This window comes from Lepus europaeus, chromosome 14, assembly GCF_033115175.1.
Source record: "Lepus europaeus isolate LE1 chromosome 14, mLepTim1.pri, whole genome shotgun sequence".
NCBI classification, from domain to species: Eukaryota; Metazoa; Chordata; class Mammalia; order Lagomorpha; family Leporidae; genus Lepus; species Lepus europaeus.
Genome location: NC_084840.1, coordinates 20,228,235 through 20,242,636, shown reverse-complemented (window position 1 = coordinate 20,242,636; position 14,402 = coordinate 20,228,235). Strand labels below are relative to the sequence as shown.

The following is a 14,402-nucleotide window of genomic DNA, read 5'->3' as shown; positions in this document are numbered from 1 at the left end:
GAGCACCTGCTTTCTGTTGACTCCTGCGCCTCTCCCAGTCACACCGGAGGTTGCTCACCTGGCTCTGGCTTTGCCTCCGCTACAGCTTGCTCCTCCGCGCTTTTCCTCTGCTTCCCTCTTCCCCCTTCTCCTCCACACTCACTGTCCTATCCTCCTGTGCCTCTGAGTGCTCTGTCTTTAGTTCCCACCGAAGGAAGCCTCAGTTGCTCAGGCAGATCCGGCTGGGGAGCTGCCCTGCCTGTGGCGAGTGAGCTCTTTTGTTTCCCCAAGGCTGGGCTGACCCTGGAGACGCGGCTGCAGATAGCACTGGATGTGGTGGAGGGGATCCGCTTCCTGCACAGCCAGGGACTCGTCCATCGTGACATCAAACTGAAAAATGTGCTGGTAAGAAGGCGCTGTTTCCCCTTCCCCGGGGCCGAGTGGCCTTCTGGAGGGTACACGTACACAGGAGAGAAGTCCAGAGGAAGAGCAGTGAGCAGCAGAGGGGACAGATGGGACCTTGAACTTTAAGTGAAGGGAAGCGTTTCAACACAGACCCAGCTTTTATTGCGTGAGGTTTTTGTCCCCTATACTGTTTGAACAATTTTAAACCTATAGAAAAATGCAAATAGTGGTGCAGTGAAGCTTCATATACCCGTCATCCACGTTTATATGTCTCTCCCAGAGTGCTCACACTCTCTCCTTCTCGCTGTGTAAACTGGCGGGCACACATGTGCACACACACACATACACTCACGCTCACCTTGCTCTTCTCCTGAACTGTACGATGGTCAGTTGCAGATAACACTTCGTTTTGGTTCACAAAACTAATAAATGGTGATGTGAAAATTTGATTTTATGAAACCTGACTTTTTTTTATTATTATTATGTTATGTATTTGAAAGACAGTTACAGAGAGAGGTAGAGACGGGGGCGGGGGTCTTCCAGTCGCTGGTTCACTCCACAAATGGCTGCAATGGCTGTGGCTGAACTGTTCTGGAGCCAGGAGCCAGGAGCCAGGAGCTTCTTCCAGGTCTCCCATGTGGGTGCAAGGGCCCGAGGATTTGGGCCGTCCTCTGCTGCTTTCTCAGGCATGTTAATAGGGAGCTGGATCCGAAGTGGAGTAGCCGGGATGTGAACCAGCACCCGTGTGGGATGCCAGCGCTGCAGGCTGGGGCTTTAACCTGCTGTGCCACAGTGCTGGCCCCAGCACTTCATTTTTAAGAACTTAAGTATGTATTTCCTAAGAAAAAAGGAAATTCTTCTATAAAGCTAAAATGTCATATCAGACTCAAATTTAACATTGGTACAATATAGTTACTTAATATGAAATCTATATTACTGTTTTCCAATTATCTCGATTGCATTCCATTGTCCTAAATGTTGTCTGTCTGATCCAGGACCCAATCCAAGGATCATACAATGCATTTTGTTGCCATGTTCTTGTTGTAAATTTCTTTAAGAATTTGGTTATTTGAGAGGCAGAGAGAGAAAGCAAGCTACAGTAGATAGAGAGCTCCCACCCACTAGTTAATGCCCCAAATGCCTGCAAGAACGCTGGGAGCCAGGAACCCAATCAGGTTTCCCCCACGGTGGCAGGGACCTGTGGGTCGGCATTAGCAAGAAGGATCCCAGGCACGCCAGTGTGGGATGTGAGATCTCAACTGCTAGGAGAGATGCCCACTCCATGTGGTCATGTTTCTTCAATGTCCTTTAATCTACAATAGTTTTTCTTACCTTTTTTGTTTTTATGACATTGATATTTGGGGGGAGTCCAGGTATCGTTGTTGCCTAGGGTTTGATCTGAGATGTGGGATGAGAGCTGAGTTGGGTACCTACAGCTAAAAAAGTAAGGCCATGGGCTCACAGTCCTGTTATCCAAGCTATCAAGAATCTTTTGACATAGAGCATCCTTAAGGTGTTTCTGGAAACACACAGCATATTAAGTTGACAGCAGTTTGAGAAAAGAGAAAAATCTCCCTGAAATGGTAGGGAGCAGCAGCCAAATGGGACAGATGTATTTTCCTGGACTGCGTGGAGAGAGCCGTGGGGGTTCCAGGGATGCCTCGGCCAGCACTGCCCTTTCCTCAGTGTCCCTCCTGGACCTCTGCCTGCCTTCTTCAGAGATTCATGAAGATCCCGGCGTGTGCCACACAGCACGCTCAGGGCTGCGGACACGGGGATGAAGGACACTGTCTCTAAAATGCATTTATATCATCATCTCCAGGCAAAAGTGTGAAGCTAATGACCGGCCGTTTCTACCTGTTCTCGTTATTTGACTAGAAGTGGGGGAAATGGCCTCTTGAAGAGAGCGAAAGCAACCATTCTGCATTTAGCTGATTTCATAGATTGCATTTCTGTTTTTTTTTTAGTTTGTATTGTAAAAAAAAAATTCATATAATAAGTGATGTGTCATACAAAGAGAGAGAGAAAGACAAAGACCATCAGTGCTGTCAGGTTGCCCACCATATGGGGAAGAGGATATCACAGGATTGAAGCTGGAGGCAGGGAGGTTGGAGGCCAGGGTCGGTAAGAACGACTCTGCTCTGGACGTGGGTACACAATGGAGCGCTGTGTGCAGGATCAGAAGCGGGTGACTCTCATCCTGCTTTGTTGGCAGCTGGACAAGCAGAACCGGGCCAAGATCACCGACCTAGGATTCTGCAAGCCAGAGGCCATGATGTCGGGCAGCATTGTGGGGACACCAATCCACATGGCCCCCGAGCTCTTCACAGGTGAGGCTCGAGACGGGCCAGTGGGTTTGAGTGCTAAGTAGTATCCACAAGTACTACATGCAGGTCTCCCACAGGCCAGGGAGAAACCAGAATAGGGGGAACCTAAGGCAAATGGGGAAAAGTGAAAAAGTGGGTAAAAAAGTGAAAGAGACCCAAATGAGAGTCACTAAATTTTCTTTTGGGTTTTTCTCTGGACGATGAGCACATCATTGCCATAATCAGCCAATTATTTAATTGTAAAAATTTTTCAAAGATTTATTTATTTATTTGAAAGGCAGAGCAACAGCGAGGGAGAGACACAGATGGGGAAAGAGAAAGAGAGATATCTTTTTTTTTTTTTTTTTTCCGACAGGCAGAGTGGACAGTGAGAAAGAGAGACAGAGAGAAAGGTCTTCCTTTTGCTGTTGTTGGTTCACCCTCCAATGGCTGCCGCAGCTAGCGTGCTGCGGCCGGCGCACCGCACTGATCCGAAGCCAGGAGCCAGGTGCTTATCCTGGTCTCCCATGGGGTGCAGGGCCCAAGCATTTGTGCCATCCTCCACTGCCCTCCCGGGCCACAGCAGAGAGCTGGCCTGGAAGAGGGGCAACTGGGACAGAATACAGCACCCCGACCAGAACTAGAACCCAGTGTGCCGGCACCGCAGGCGGAGGATTAGCCTATTGAGCCACGGCGCTGGCAAGAGAGATATCTTTGATCTACTGATTCACTCCCCAGATGGCTACAACAGCCAGGTCTGGGCCAAGCTAAAGTCAGGAGCCAGGAAATTCCTCCTGGTCTCCCACATGGGTGGCACAGGCCCAAGCACTTGGGCCATTCATCTGTTGCCTTCGCAGGAGCATTAGCAGGAAGCTGGATCAGAAGCAGAGCAGTGGGGACTTGAATTGGCATCCCATATTGGGATGCCAGCGTTACAAGCAGGGGTTAACCTGCCCTGCCCCAATGCTGGCTGCTGTGGAGTATTGATTGGATAACTCCTTGCTTAATAGTTGTCCTCTCACGTTAAAGAACTTAAAATTACATGGAGATATGACAGATAACACTAAAATAATTTGGATGTAGTATATGACAAAGACAACATGCAATTAAGTGTTAAATCAAATACTGTATGATATTTGAGGAGACTTTAAAAAGTTACTGGCAGGTGGAATTAACTGATAAGTTTATCTCAGTGCAGAAGAGGTTTGAAGTCCATGCCTATAAGGTGTTTTCCAAAAGTTCATGGAAAATGTGTGTTATGAAAAAACTAGGCATGGATTTCAAAATTTTTTTTGCACCAAAGTAAAATTATCTTTTAATTCCATTTTTTCCATGAACAAAAGTCCCCGACTATTGCAGGTGTGCCCCACCTCCCAGGCAGGGTTTAGGGAGACACAGTGGACGTTGGCAGCTTTAGGAAAAAGCTCGCAAAGAGCTCTGCAGCTGCGCGGGTGGTGCTGCTGCCTCCCTCTCCCTGCTCACCGCTTTCCATCCCTTCCTGCTCCAGGGAAGTATGACAATTCCGTGGATGTCTACGCTTTTGGGATTCTTTTCTGGTACATCTGCTCAGGCTCTGTCAGGCTCCCTGAGGCATTTGAGAGGTGTGCAAGCAAGGACCACCTCTGGAACAACGTGCGGAAAGGTAAGAGCCTCAAGCACTGCTTTGCGCTAACCCTCCCGTCAGGCCCTGGCACTGCACTGGGGGCACTCCGCATGCGTGTGTAAGCTGTTGTGCAAGCCATGAGCTAACTAATTAATTTTATTTATTGGAAAAGCAAACAGAAAAAGAGAGATCTCCCATCTCCTGGTTTACTGCCTACCTGCCTGCAACAGCCAGGGGTGGGCCAGGCTAAAGCCAGGAGCTGGGAACTCATTCCAGGTCTCTCATAAGGGTGGCAGGGACCCAACCCTCTGGGCCATCACCTGCTGCCTCCAGAATGCTCATTAGCAGGAGTCTGGATTCAGGACTGGAAATGGGACTCAAACTCTGGGTGTGGGATGCAGGCATCGCAAGTGGTAGCCTTTTTTTTTTTTTTTAATTAATTAATTAATTTGTTTGTTTGAAAGGCAGAATGATAGAGAGGGAGAGAGAGAAGGAGAGCACAGTATCTTTCATCCGCTGGTTCACTCCCCAAATGGCAGCAACGTCTGGGCCTGAGCTAATCCAAAACCAAGAGCTAGGAACGCCATCCTGGTTTTCCACATGGGAGGCCCTTTGGCCGTCTTCAGCTGCCTTCCCAGGATGTACTAGCAGGAAGCTGGATCAGAAGCAGCACAGCTGGGACTTGGACTCTGATATGGGATGCCTATGTCTCAAGCAGTGGCTTACCTCTGTACCACAATACTGGCCCCCAAGTGGTATCTTAACTAATACTACAACTGCTATGCCAAATGCCTGCCCCCAGAAAAGACATTCAAATCAGACTATTACTTCCAGACAATAGTGTATTGATCTATCTCAAGAAGGCTTTTTCCTCTAAAATTCTGAACTTTCCTACTTGCAATGCCAGTGTGTTCCGGTTTTTCAGCCCTGTTACTGTCGGACTCTAACCTGGAGGTTTGCGATAGAGCTCACTGCGCTTCTCAGTATCCTGAGCGCTGCTGCAGGATCACAGTGTTGAGCTGTGTGTGCGCTCCGTTGTATGCGCTCCGTTGCGCCGGCCCCCTGTCGCTGACTGACCTCCTGTCCTGCTCCTTTCCCCAGGGGCCCGCCCAGAGCGCCTCCCTGTGTTTGATGAGGAGTGCTGGCAGTTGATGGAAGCCTGCTGGGACGGTGACCCCTCGAAGAGGCCTCTCCTGGGCATCGTGCAGCCCATGCTTCAGGGCATCATGGACCGGCTCTGCAAGTCGAGTTCTGAACGGCCAAGCAGGGGACTAGATGATTCCACCTGAGAGCCAAGGCCTCCCTTTCCACTCTCTTCCTTCCCCCTCAGTTCGTGGCCATGGGGAGGATTTGACATGTGTGCATTCGGAAGGAATTGGTGCCTGCTGAGCAGCTGGAGGCCTTCCCCAGCGGAGAGGACCCCTGGACGGCAAAGAGCCGGATGGCTGTTGGGGACAGTCAGCAGTTCAGTGGAGTCCCAAGCCATCCCTTCATCAGAAGATTGTCTCATATGTGTGAAAGCTGAAGCATGTGCCGGTCTGGCCTCAGAACCGAGAAGGAGACGAAGGTTCCGTTGTGTACTCGCTGTATCCGTGTGTAAGACCACGAGCCGGGCACTGCGGCGGCAATAGTATTTAAAACTTGTTGACATGATTCCAGCTCCAGCTGGGAATGGTTGGATTCTGCCCAGTGCTCAGGAGCCCCAGACAGCTGAGCTGAGTCCAGCATTGTGGGGAATGTGGGGCCCAGGTACCTTACAGAGGCCTGGTTGCTGCTGTCCACAACCAGGGATCGTGGCTGCAGTGGTCAGAGGTGCAAACAAAGCTGCTTGCTCCTCGTGACGCCAGTGTTTACATTTGCAGGGCCTCAGATCCCTGGTTTCTGGGGGAGGGGTTCACTGTTACGTCACCAACAGGCCACAAAAACAAAAAGAAAAAAAATGTGTGCATATGTATGTATAGAAATATAAGCTATGGGATTTTGAGTTACTGCTACCCTGAGAGCAGAATCTGGTCTTCTGCCCTTGGATCTTCCCCCCTCTTTGCGATCTCGAGATGGAAAGCTTGGATATCATGGTACTTCAGAGTGAGCAAGCAGAGCGGATACCATGTGCAGCACGCAGGGGAGACCCGAGAGCAGCGTGAGCCTTGGTACGTGATCCGTGAACAACCCACGGGAGGGGCCCCGGCTTGCTTTGAAAACTTAACAAATCAGAAACACTTCTTTTCTGAGTCTAACACACTGATGTTTTTAAGCCTTGATCAGTAAGAGTTCTAACTGAGGTTTCTTCTGCAACTTGTCCCTTCTTACCTTATTTTAACTGTAGTCTGTTAGAAGGAAGACCAGCTAGGGACAGCACCTCTGCTGCTGTATGTCAGTGTCTGGAAGCCCCTCCCTTCCAGGTGGGAGGTGGGGGTCTGGAGAGATTCTGCTGCTGTATGGGTGGGGTGGAAGTCCTGCTTGTGGGCAGAGGAAGGGAGCCCCCACCCCACCCCCAAGCTGTGCTCTGGCCCCTGGGCCTGCTCCTGATTGTGGGAAACAGGTCCTCAGAGAGGTGTGTGCCCTGAATGGCTCCTTTGCTGCTGGGCTTCCCTAGGTGATCGTGACAAGGAGTCTGCAAAACGATGCTTCTCTGACTTTTAACGTTCAGTTTTAATTCTTTGGCTCTCCTGAGCTCTGATTCTGATCGCCTTGAGCTTGAGGCCAGTGGCCCCCTAAACACTTGCCACCCAGCAAGCCCATGCAGTTGCTAACTCTTGTTCTGTTTGCAAGCCAGGGGGTGACTGGCCCTGTGGCTTTGGGTGCTGTAGCCTTCAGCCTTGTCTTAGACTGCTTAACAGCTCCTTAGCTTCCCTTCTGGTCAGCCTGTTCCAGCGTGTTCTCTGTGTGAACGCCTTGCCCCCCTGGGGCCTGGGGCAGGGCTTCCAGGAGGGCTAGTGTCAAGTTAAGAGAGGTGAGTGGTCTCTGTTAAGTCTGTTCTCTATGGAATTCTAGAAAGGGCTCACATGGCTGGCTTGTCCAGACTCTCCAACTCTTGCTCTAGTCAGGGGTTTCTACTTCCCTTTGGGAGACCACATTCCCGACATTCTCTGAAGTCCTAGCTCACACCTCACCCATGGGAGAGTCCGTCTTTCACCCCCAGGGTCCTCTTCCTGTGTCTGTCCCACCCCCACCCCCTCTGCTCTTACATACTGGTTTTCTGGCCCTGCCCTATGGTTTTGGTCCCTTGAGGGGTGGGTCTCATGCCAAGCAGTTGTTTTTTAACCCTTACCATTCATTTTAAAAACGTGTTCTGAGAAAAGGTGCAAAGTATTCCTGAAAGTCTCCAGGCCAGCCACAGCCCACAGATGGACACTTGGGGGTGTTATTTAAATACTCAGCGGGCTGAGTGGGAGAATTTGTGTGTGTATCATGTGTGTACTTTTATTTTGTAACATTGTCAGCTAATCATGGACTCTGTTCCATGGCACCCATTGTCGTTAAAGTGATGGGATGCCATGACATGTACTGTATGGGAGATTGCTTGGGTTCGCACTAGGTATTCAGAAGTCTGGTGGCACCGGGGCTGGAGAGCGTTCAGCATGGTGGATATCCTGAGAATTGACCTCCAGCTTTGGTCGCAGGTGCTCCAGGGTGATGTGGGGGATTGTAGCTGAGGGAGGAAGAGGCATGGCATGAAAGAACGCCCCGGACTGCGTTCTGTCCCTCAGGTGGACTTTGTGAAGGCAGTTTACTGCGGCCCAGGAACCGTGGCCTGCTGATTTGTAATGGACTTGCAGTCTGGCCCCTCGAAACCTCAGCTTCAGGACTGAGAGAGGCGGCAGTGGAAAGGCGCCTTGCTGCGGCCCGCCCTGGGCCTTGGGTCAGTCTGGCTGGGAGGCGAGGGACTCCAAGGGTGTGCCCTGTCCTCCGTGCTCTTCTGCAGACAGGGGCTCACTAAGGAGCAGGCCCTTCACTTCTCTGGGGAGGGGCACTGCTCATTGTTCTCAGACCAAAGAGAGTCGCTCTGACTCCATCGACGTTAAGGAGACGGGGCCCAGGCGCAGCTCCCCAGGCGCAGCTCCCCGTGATTCGGAACACTAGGACTCCAGGAAGCGGTGGAGGAAGGGATGCGGTCCCACCGCAGGCGGAAGTGGGAGGGTGGGCTCATAGCCGGCAGCTCTCCATGCCTGTCTGTATCTGCCTGAGCAGCCAGAGAGGGTTTGGAAAATTTTTCCTGATGGGAAAAGTGGCTCAGGGTGGCAGGGCTGCGAGGTGACAACCGCACTGAATGACACTTTAGCTTTGAGAAGCCCAGCGGGACTGGTGAGGACGGGCGCCCCTGGCCTGGCTCCAGAGGGGCAGGGTGCTCCGTTACTCCACCTGTGAGCCTCCCTCCTCCCTGCAGCACCAGAGCAGGAGTGACAGCCCCGGAAGAGTGGCTGCCAAAGAGTAGTTGTTTCCTTTGAGTTTCCAAAGCTTGCTTTTTGGATTTGCTGGATCAAATAACCAGGTTTTTTTTTTTTTTTTTTTCTTTAAATAAAAAAGTCATAACTATGGGGGTGGTGTAAGGTAGAACTAGTGCACTGTTCAAGTGGAAGATGACAGGGTGGTCTCAAGACACTCATAGCACTACTGTTCTTGAAACAGGTTTCTTTCTAGCTTCACTGCTTTGTTAACATCTGGTCCAGTAGAGTGGTCACAGATCCTGGGTAGGACAGCCAGCATCGGGGAGGCCAGCTTGCCCAAAATCAGTCTGGACAGCTTACTGTCTTTTGTCCTCATGTAATGGTTTTTATTTGTTTTAAAGCACTAATGTTTATTACAGTGTTAAACAAAATTGTAACATACTAAGTATGTAGAATAAAAGTGCAATAACAAAAGAAAATTACTTTGGCACAAACTCTAGTCTTTATACTTTTCTCCTTTCTTGGGCAACATGGTTCTTCCTATGATACTGTTACAGCAGGGCCACGCTAATTCTGAGACGCAACTATGGGTTAAGTCTTTGGTTAGTATAATGTTGTATGGCTGGGTTTCCTTTTGTAGAATATTCTGTCTACCTGTTAGGATGCAGAAATACCAGATGTGCCGTATATAATAAAGATTACATTAACGTTTTAGGTTTACACCTGTTTGGCTTTGGGTTTCCTTTATGTCACTGCCCACATAACAGGACCCCCTCATCCATCTTCGAGCAGGACTGGTAAGTAGTCTGATGTCTTTCTGTGACCTCAGGAGAGCCACAAAACAGGAACCTTCCCCCAGCCCTGACATCACTCCGGGCCCCTGTGTGCCACTAGCGAAAGGTGGGGCAGGGGACAGGGAGCTCAGACCGCACAGAAGAGGGCAGCACCATCCATGGTGACCAGGGGAGGTCGGTGTGTGGCGGGCCTCTTCCCCGCTCATCTGTTCATTTTGCTGTCACTGATCACCTCATCACGTGAAGCATCCTGGACCTGCCTGGGACCCCACTGCCACGCCAGCTTGGCCAGGAGATGGCAGCATATCTTACGCCCTCGCTGTGTCTGTGAAGCTGCAGCAAGCTGAGGGCTGCCTCATGGTTCTCCACCTGCCCCTACACGGCAGAGAAGGTGCTCAGGAACATACTAACTCTAGCCTTTTAGCCGCCCTTCACCATTAAAACAGGCCCTACCCTGTGTGCATAGACCTGAAATCATCCTGGTCTTGGCCTCCTCCCCTTGGGAAAAATAGCTCATGCGCATTTTCATACTGAGCATGGGTTTGCAAGAACACATCCCTCCGCAGGTTTGCCCTTGAGTACTGCAACGTGGGTGCCTTCCTGTGTCGGCTGTGGCTCCGTGGGGAGAGACCAGCTTCAGAATTTCTCCCTGTAGCAAGATCCTGCTACCTGCAAAAGCCTCCTTTTGAATGCAGTTCTCCTGGCACATCCTGGCCCTCTGGGGATGGCCAGTTCCTTAGTAGAGTCTAAACATTTATTTATTTGAAAGGCAGAGTTAGATAGAAAGGGAGGGAGAGAGTCAGAGAGAGATGTCTTCCATCTGTTGGTTCACTCCCCAAATGGCCACAATAGCCAGAATCAGGCCAATCTGAAACCAGGAGCCAAGGGCTTACTCCGGGTCCTCCATGTGGGTGCAGGGGCCCAAGCACCTGGGCCATCTTCCACTATTTTCCCAGGCACATTATCAGGGAGCTGGATAGGAAGTGGAGCAACTTGGATTCGAACCAGTGCCCATATGGGATGCCAGCACTGCAGACGGCAGCTTAACCCACTACGCCACAGCGCCAGCCTCAATAGACTAGTTTTGATAAAACTGGGTATCCACCTGTCCTAGCGTGTTCCTGCTGTAACAAGATACCACAGGCAGTTGTAAATTTAACAAGCGTGTGTTTCTCACAGTTGCGCAGTCTGGAAGTGCAAGATCAATGCATGGGCAAAGTCGGTGCCTGGTAAGGGCTGCTCGCTGCTTCTCAGATGGCGCCCTGTTCCTGCAGCCTGCAGAACAGATGGGCGCGAGACACGGGAGCACCAGACAGTTCTCCGCCAGCCTCTTCTACCCCACTCGGGAGGACTCCTCTGCCCCAGAAGCGACTTGTCCCTTTCTATAGAAATGTTTGTCCAAGTACGCAAAGTTAGATATAGGTGTTTATTGTATCGTATTTGTGATACCGAAGCGTTGGAGGCAGCATTAATGTTTGGTGATGGAGGAAGGTTATGGTACAGTACTTACACCATGGGATGCTGTACAGCCCTAAAACCCAGTCCTCTTCCTTTCCCCTCGTTTTCTGAGCATGGCTTCCTCGGCGGATCAATCACAAGGATGTCCAAGTGTCCAGGAACAGGCTGTCAGGACCTATCTATGTGTGGAATCCAAGAGGCCCTGACGAGGGTGAAGGAGGGGTGGAATGCTGGGCTGGGGGTGAAGACCCAGGCTCTGAAAGTGGGCGGAGCTGCTCAGGTTCCAGCCTGGAACTGTGTAGTTACCCTGAGACACTTCACTGAGCAGTATCTGCCTCCAGTTCCTACAAGTTATCATTTACTATTCAATATTGCAAATAGATCATGGTTATAGGGGCTGATGCTTGCCGTAGCAGTGGTTATAGGGGCTGGTGCTGTGGCGTAGCGAGTAGAGCCCCCGCCTGCAGTGCCAGCATCCCATATGGACTCCAGTTCGAGTTCTGGCTACTCCTCTTCCGATCCAGCTCTCTACTATGGCCTGGGAAAGCAGTAGAAGATGGCCCAAGTTCTTGGGCACCTGCACCCACATGGGAGACCCAGAAGAAGCTCCTGGCTCCTGACTTCAGATTAGCACAGTTCTGGCAGTTGCTGCCAATTGGGGAATGAACCAGCAGATGGATGACCCCCCCCCCTTTCTCTCTCTCTCTCTGCCTCTCCTCTCTGTGTGTATCTGTGACTTTCAAGTAAAATAAATAAATCTTTTTAAAATGGTTGTAAGTTATGACCCATGATGACAATTTCAAAAAATGTGAACTTTCCATGTAATTTGTGGACCACATAGCAGTTGGACGAGTTCATAGGAAAATAAAAAGTAACAAAAACGCCGTGGAGAAGAATTACAAAACATGAATAGACCAGTTACTTTTTTAAGAGGTTGGAAAAGTGAGTAAATGTTGGGAAGGGGAAATACATAGACCATCTCCTTGTGAAGGAGCGCAAGAAATAAAAATATATGTGTTTCCCCTACAGAAAAATTACCAGCTTTTTATAAAATAATTTATTTATCTGAAAAAGATCTTCCATCTGCTGGTTCACTCCCCAGGTGGCCACAATGACTAAGGCTGGCCAGGCCAAAGCCAGGAGCCTAGAGCTCCATCTGGGTCTCCCACATGGGTGACAGGGGCCCAGGTAGTTGGGCCATCTTCCACTGCCTTCTCAGGCACGTTAGTAGGGAGTTGGATCAGGAGTAGAGCAGCCTGGACACAAACCAGCACTTGTATGCTGTCACGACCCCAGCCTCCCGAGTTACCAGTTTTTGATCACTTTGTAGCTGGATTTGTTGGGCTAAAGTAGGTGTTTGAATTTGAACTGCAATTAATATAAGCCCATGTGTGCCTTTGTGTTAGGAATTTTGTCTTTGTCACTTAAGGAATATACAGTGAACAGTTTCAGGTTGAGAATGACTGGTCTGGGATAATAACATAGTCTTAAAGCAGTGTCTTGGATGAGACTTGATCAGTTATCCCTGTGGTGTTTCACTGGTCGGTAATCACTGGTTGAAGGCCTGTGGGGTGCCCTGCGCAAGCCTAGCACGTGGAAACAAAGCCGAGTGGACTCCTTACGTTCTAAGGATTGGTCTTCTCTTTTCCTTCTCCTTCTCCCTAATAGTCTTGTTTTCTAGCCTCAGAAAGGTTAGTGGATCCCTGTTGTTAAAAATGAATTAACTGGGCTGGCGCCGCGGCTCAATAGGCTAATCCTCCGCCTTGCGGCGCTGGCACACCGGGTTCTAGTCCCAGTCAGGGCGCCGGATTCTGTCCTGGTTGCCCCTCTTCCAGGCCAGCTCTCTGCTGTGGCCCTGGAGTGCAGTGAAGGATGGCCCAAGCGCTTGGGCCCTGCACCCCATGGGAGACCAGGATAAGCACCTGGCTCCTGCCTTGGGATCAGTGTGGTGCGCCGGCTGCAGCGTGCTGGCCGCGGCGGCCACTGGAGGATGAACCAACGGCAAAGGAAGACCTTTCTCTCTCTCTCTCTCTCTCTCTCTCTCACTGTCCACTCTGCCTGTCAAAAAATTAATTAATTAATTAACTGGGTCATAATAGCTAAGATATGGAATCAACTCGGCTGTGCATCAGCTGGTGACAGGTTAAAGACCTTGTGGTTTGTTTATGTGATGGGATACTACTCAGCCGTAAAAGGAATGAAATGAAATCCTGTTTTTTTGCAGCAAAATGGATGCAACTGAAGACCATTATGCTTACTTGGTGAAATAAGCCAGTCCCCAAAAGACCAATGTGGTAACTAATATACAGAGTACAAAAAAAAGTAATGTATATGAGCAAAATTGACATTTCGAGATTTGATTATTGTACAAAGCCTTTGTCCATACTCTTGAGGTACAGTGTTGAATTCTTTATTTACTGGAGGGTTAAATTTGTGATCAGAAAGTATGTTGGGCCTGGCCCAGCCCTGCCTGTTACAGTCATTTGGGGAATAAACCAGCACATGGAAGCTCTCTCCCTGTCTCTCCTTCTCTCTGTCACTCTGCCTTTCAAATAAAAAATTAATTAACTGCTTAATAAAGAGCTTCTGAGAGTTGTCTAAACCAATACAACTGGAGCTTCTATAGTTGTTATTCTTTGAACAAAATCAGCATCAAAAAAGGCACAGGACCACCAAGGCAGTTCTGTGTTCCTTTTAAAAATCTGAATATCTTAAGACTATTGAAACCAGGGTGGACAATGAGAAAAGCATCTCTGACGCTCCAGCTCCTTTTATGATGCTAATGTGTTGTTGGTAGCAAAACTTCCCAAGGATACCATGAAAAGAGAGCTGTATAGGGACTCTCAATTATAGATGAAAATTCTTTAAGTAAAATGACACCAGATCAAGTATGGAAATATTTCAAAAACATAATTAATCAAGGCCAAGGAAGTTTTTTTAAAAAAAAGTCCAAAGATGATTCTCTACCAGGAATCAATGAACATCATACATTAGATAATCAAATTAATATTTGATAAGTTTAATCAGTATTTCCATATAAGCTCTAAAAATAATATTTCTCAGTGTTTCTTTGGAAAATCTGACTTATTAATGGTGCATGTATTTTAATATTACATACCTACATTTACATGTATTAATGAACTTGATTCTCAGAAAAATGTATGGCACAGGCACTTTAGCTGCATTCTTTTAATACAATTTATTTGTTTATTTGAAAGAGTTACAGAGAGAGGGAGAGAGATCTTCCATCCACTGGTCCACTCCCCAAATGGTCACAATGGCTGGGGCTGGGTCAGGCTGAAGCCGGGATCCAGGAGTGTCAGGGGTCTCCCATGTGGGGGCAGGGGCCCAAGCACTTGGGCCATCTTCCCCTGCTTTCCCAGGTGCATTAGCAGGGAGCAGGATCGGAAGTGGAGCAGCTGGGACTTGAACCTGTGCCCATAGGTTGTCACAGGCAGCCTAACCCACT

The 14,402-nt window shown here is 49.3% G+C and overlaps 1 protein-coding gene across 2 annotated transcripts in view; it reads left to right on the top strand.

Annotated features, from left to right (window-relative positions):
* The window catches only part of DSTYK (dual serine/threonine and tyrosine protein kinase), a 64,217-nt gene extending 54,822 nt beyond the window's left edge, over positions 1–9,395 (top strand). For both annotated transcript variants that reach the window (XM_062211669.1, XM_062211668.1), the window contains exons 10-13: positions 271–384; positions 2,600–2,714; positions 4,198–4,332; positions 5,395–9,395. In XM_062211669.1, coding sequence (XP_062067653.1) covers positions 271–384; positions 2,600–2,714; positions 4,198–4,332; positions 5,395–5,582 — 552 coding nt within the window. In that variant the 3' untranslated portion in view covers positions 5,583–9,395. The remainder of the gene's footprint in view (positions 1–270; positions 385–2,599; positions 2,715–4,197; positions 4,333–5,394) is intronic.
* The last annotated feature ends 5,007 nt before the right edge of the window (positions 9,396–14,402 follow it).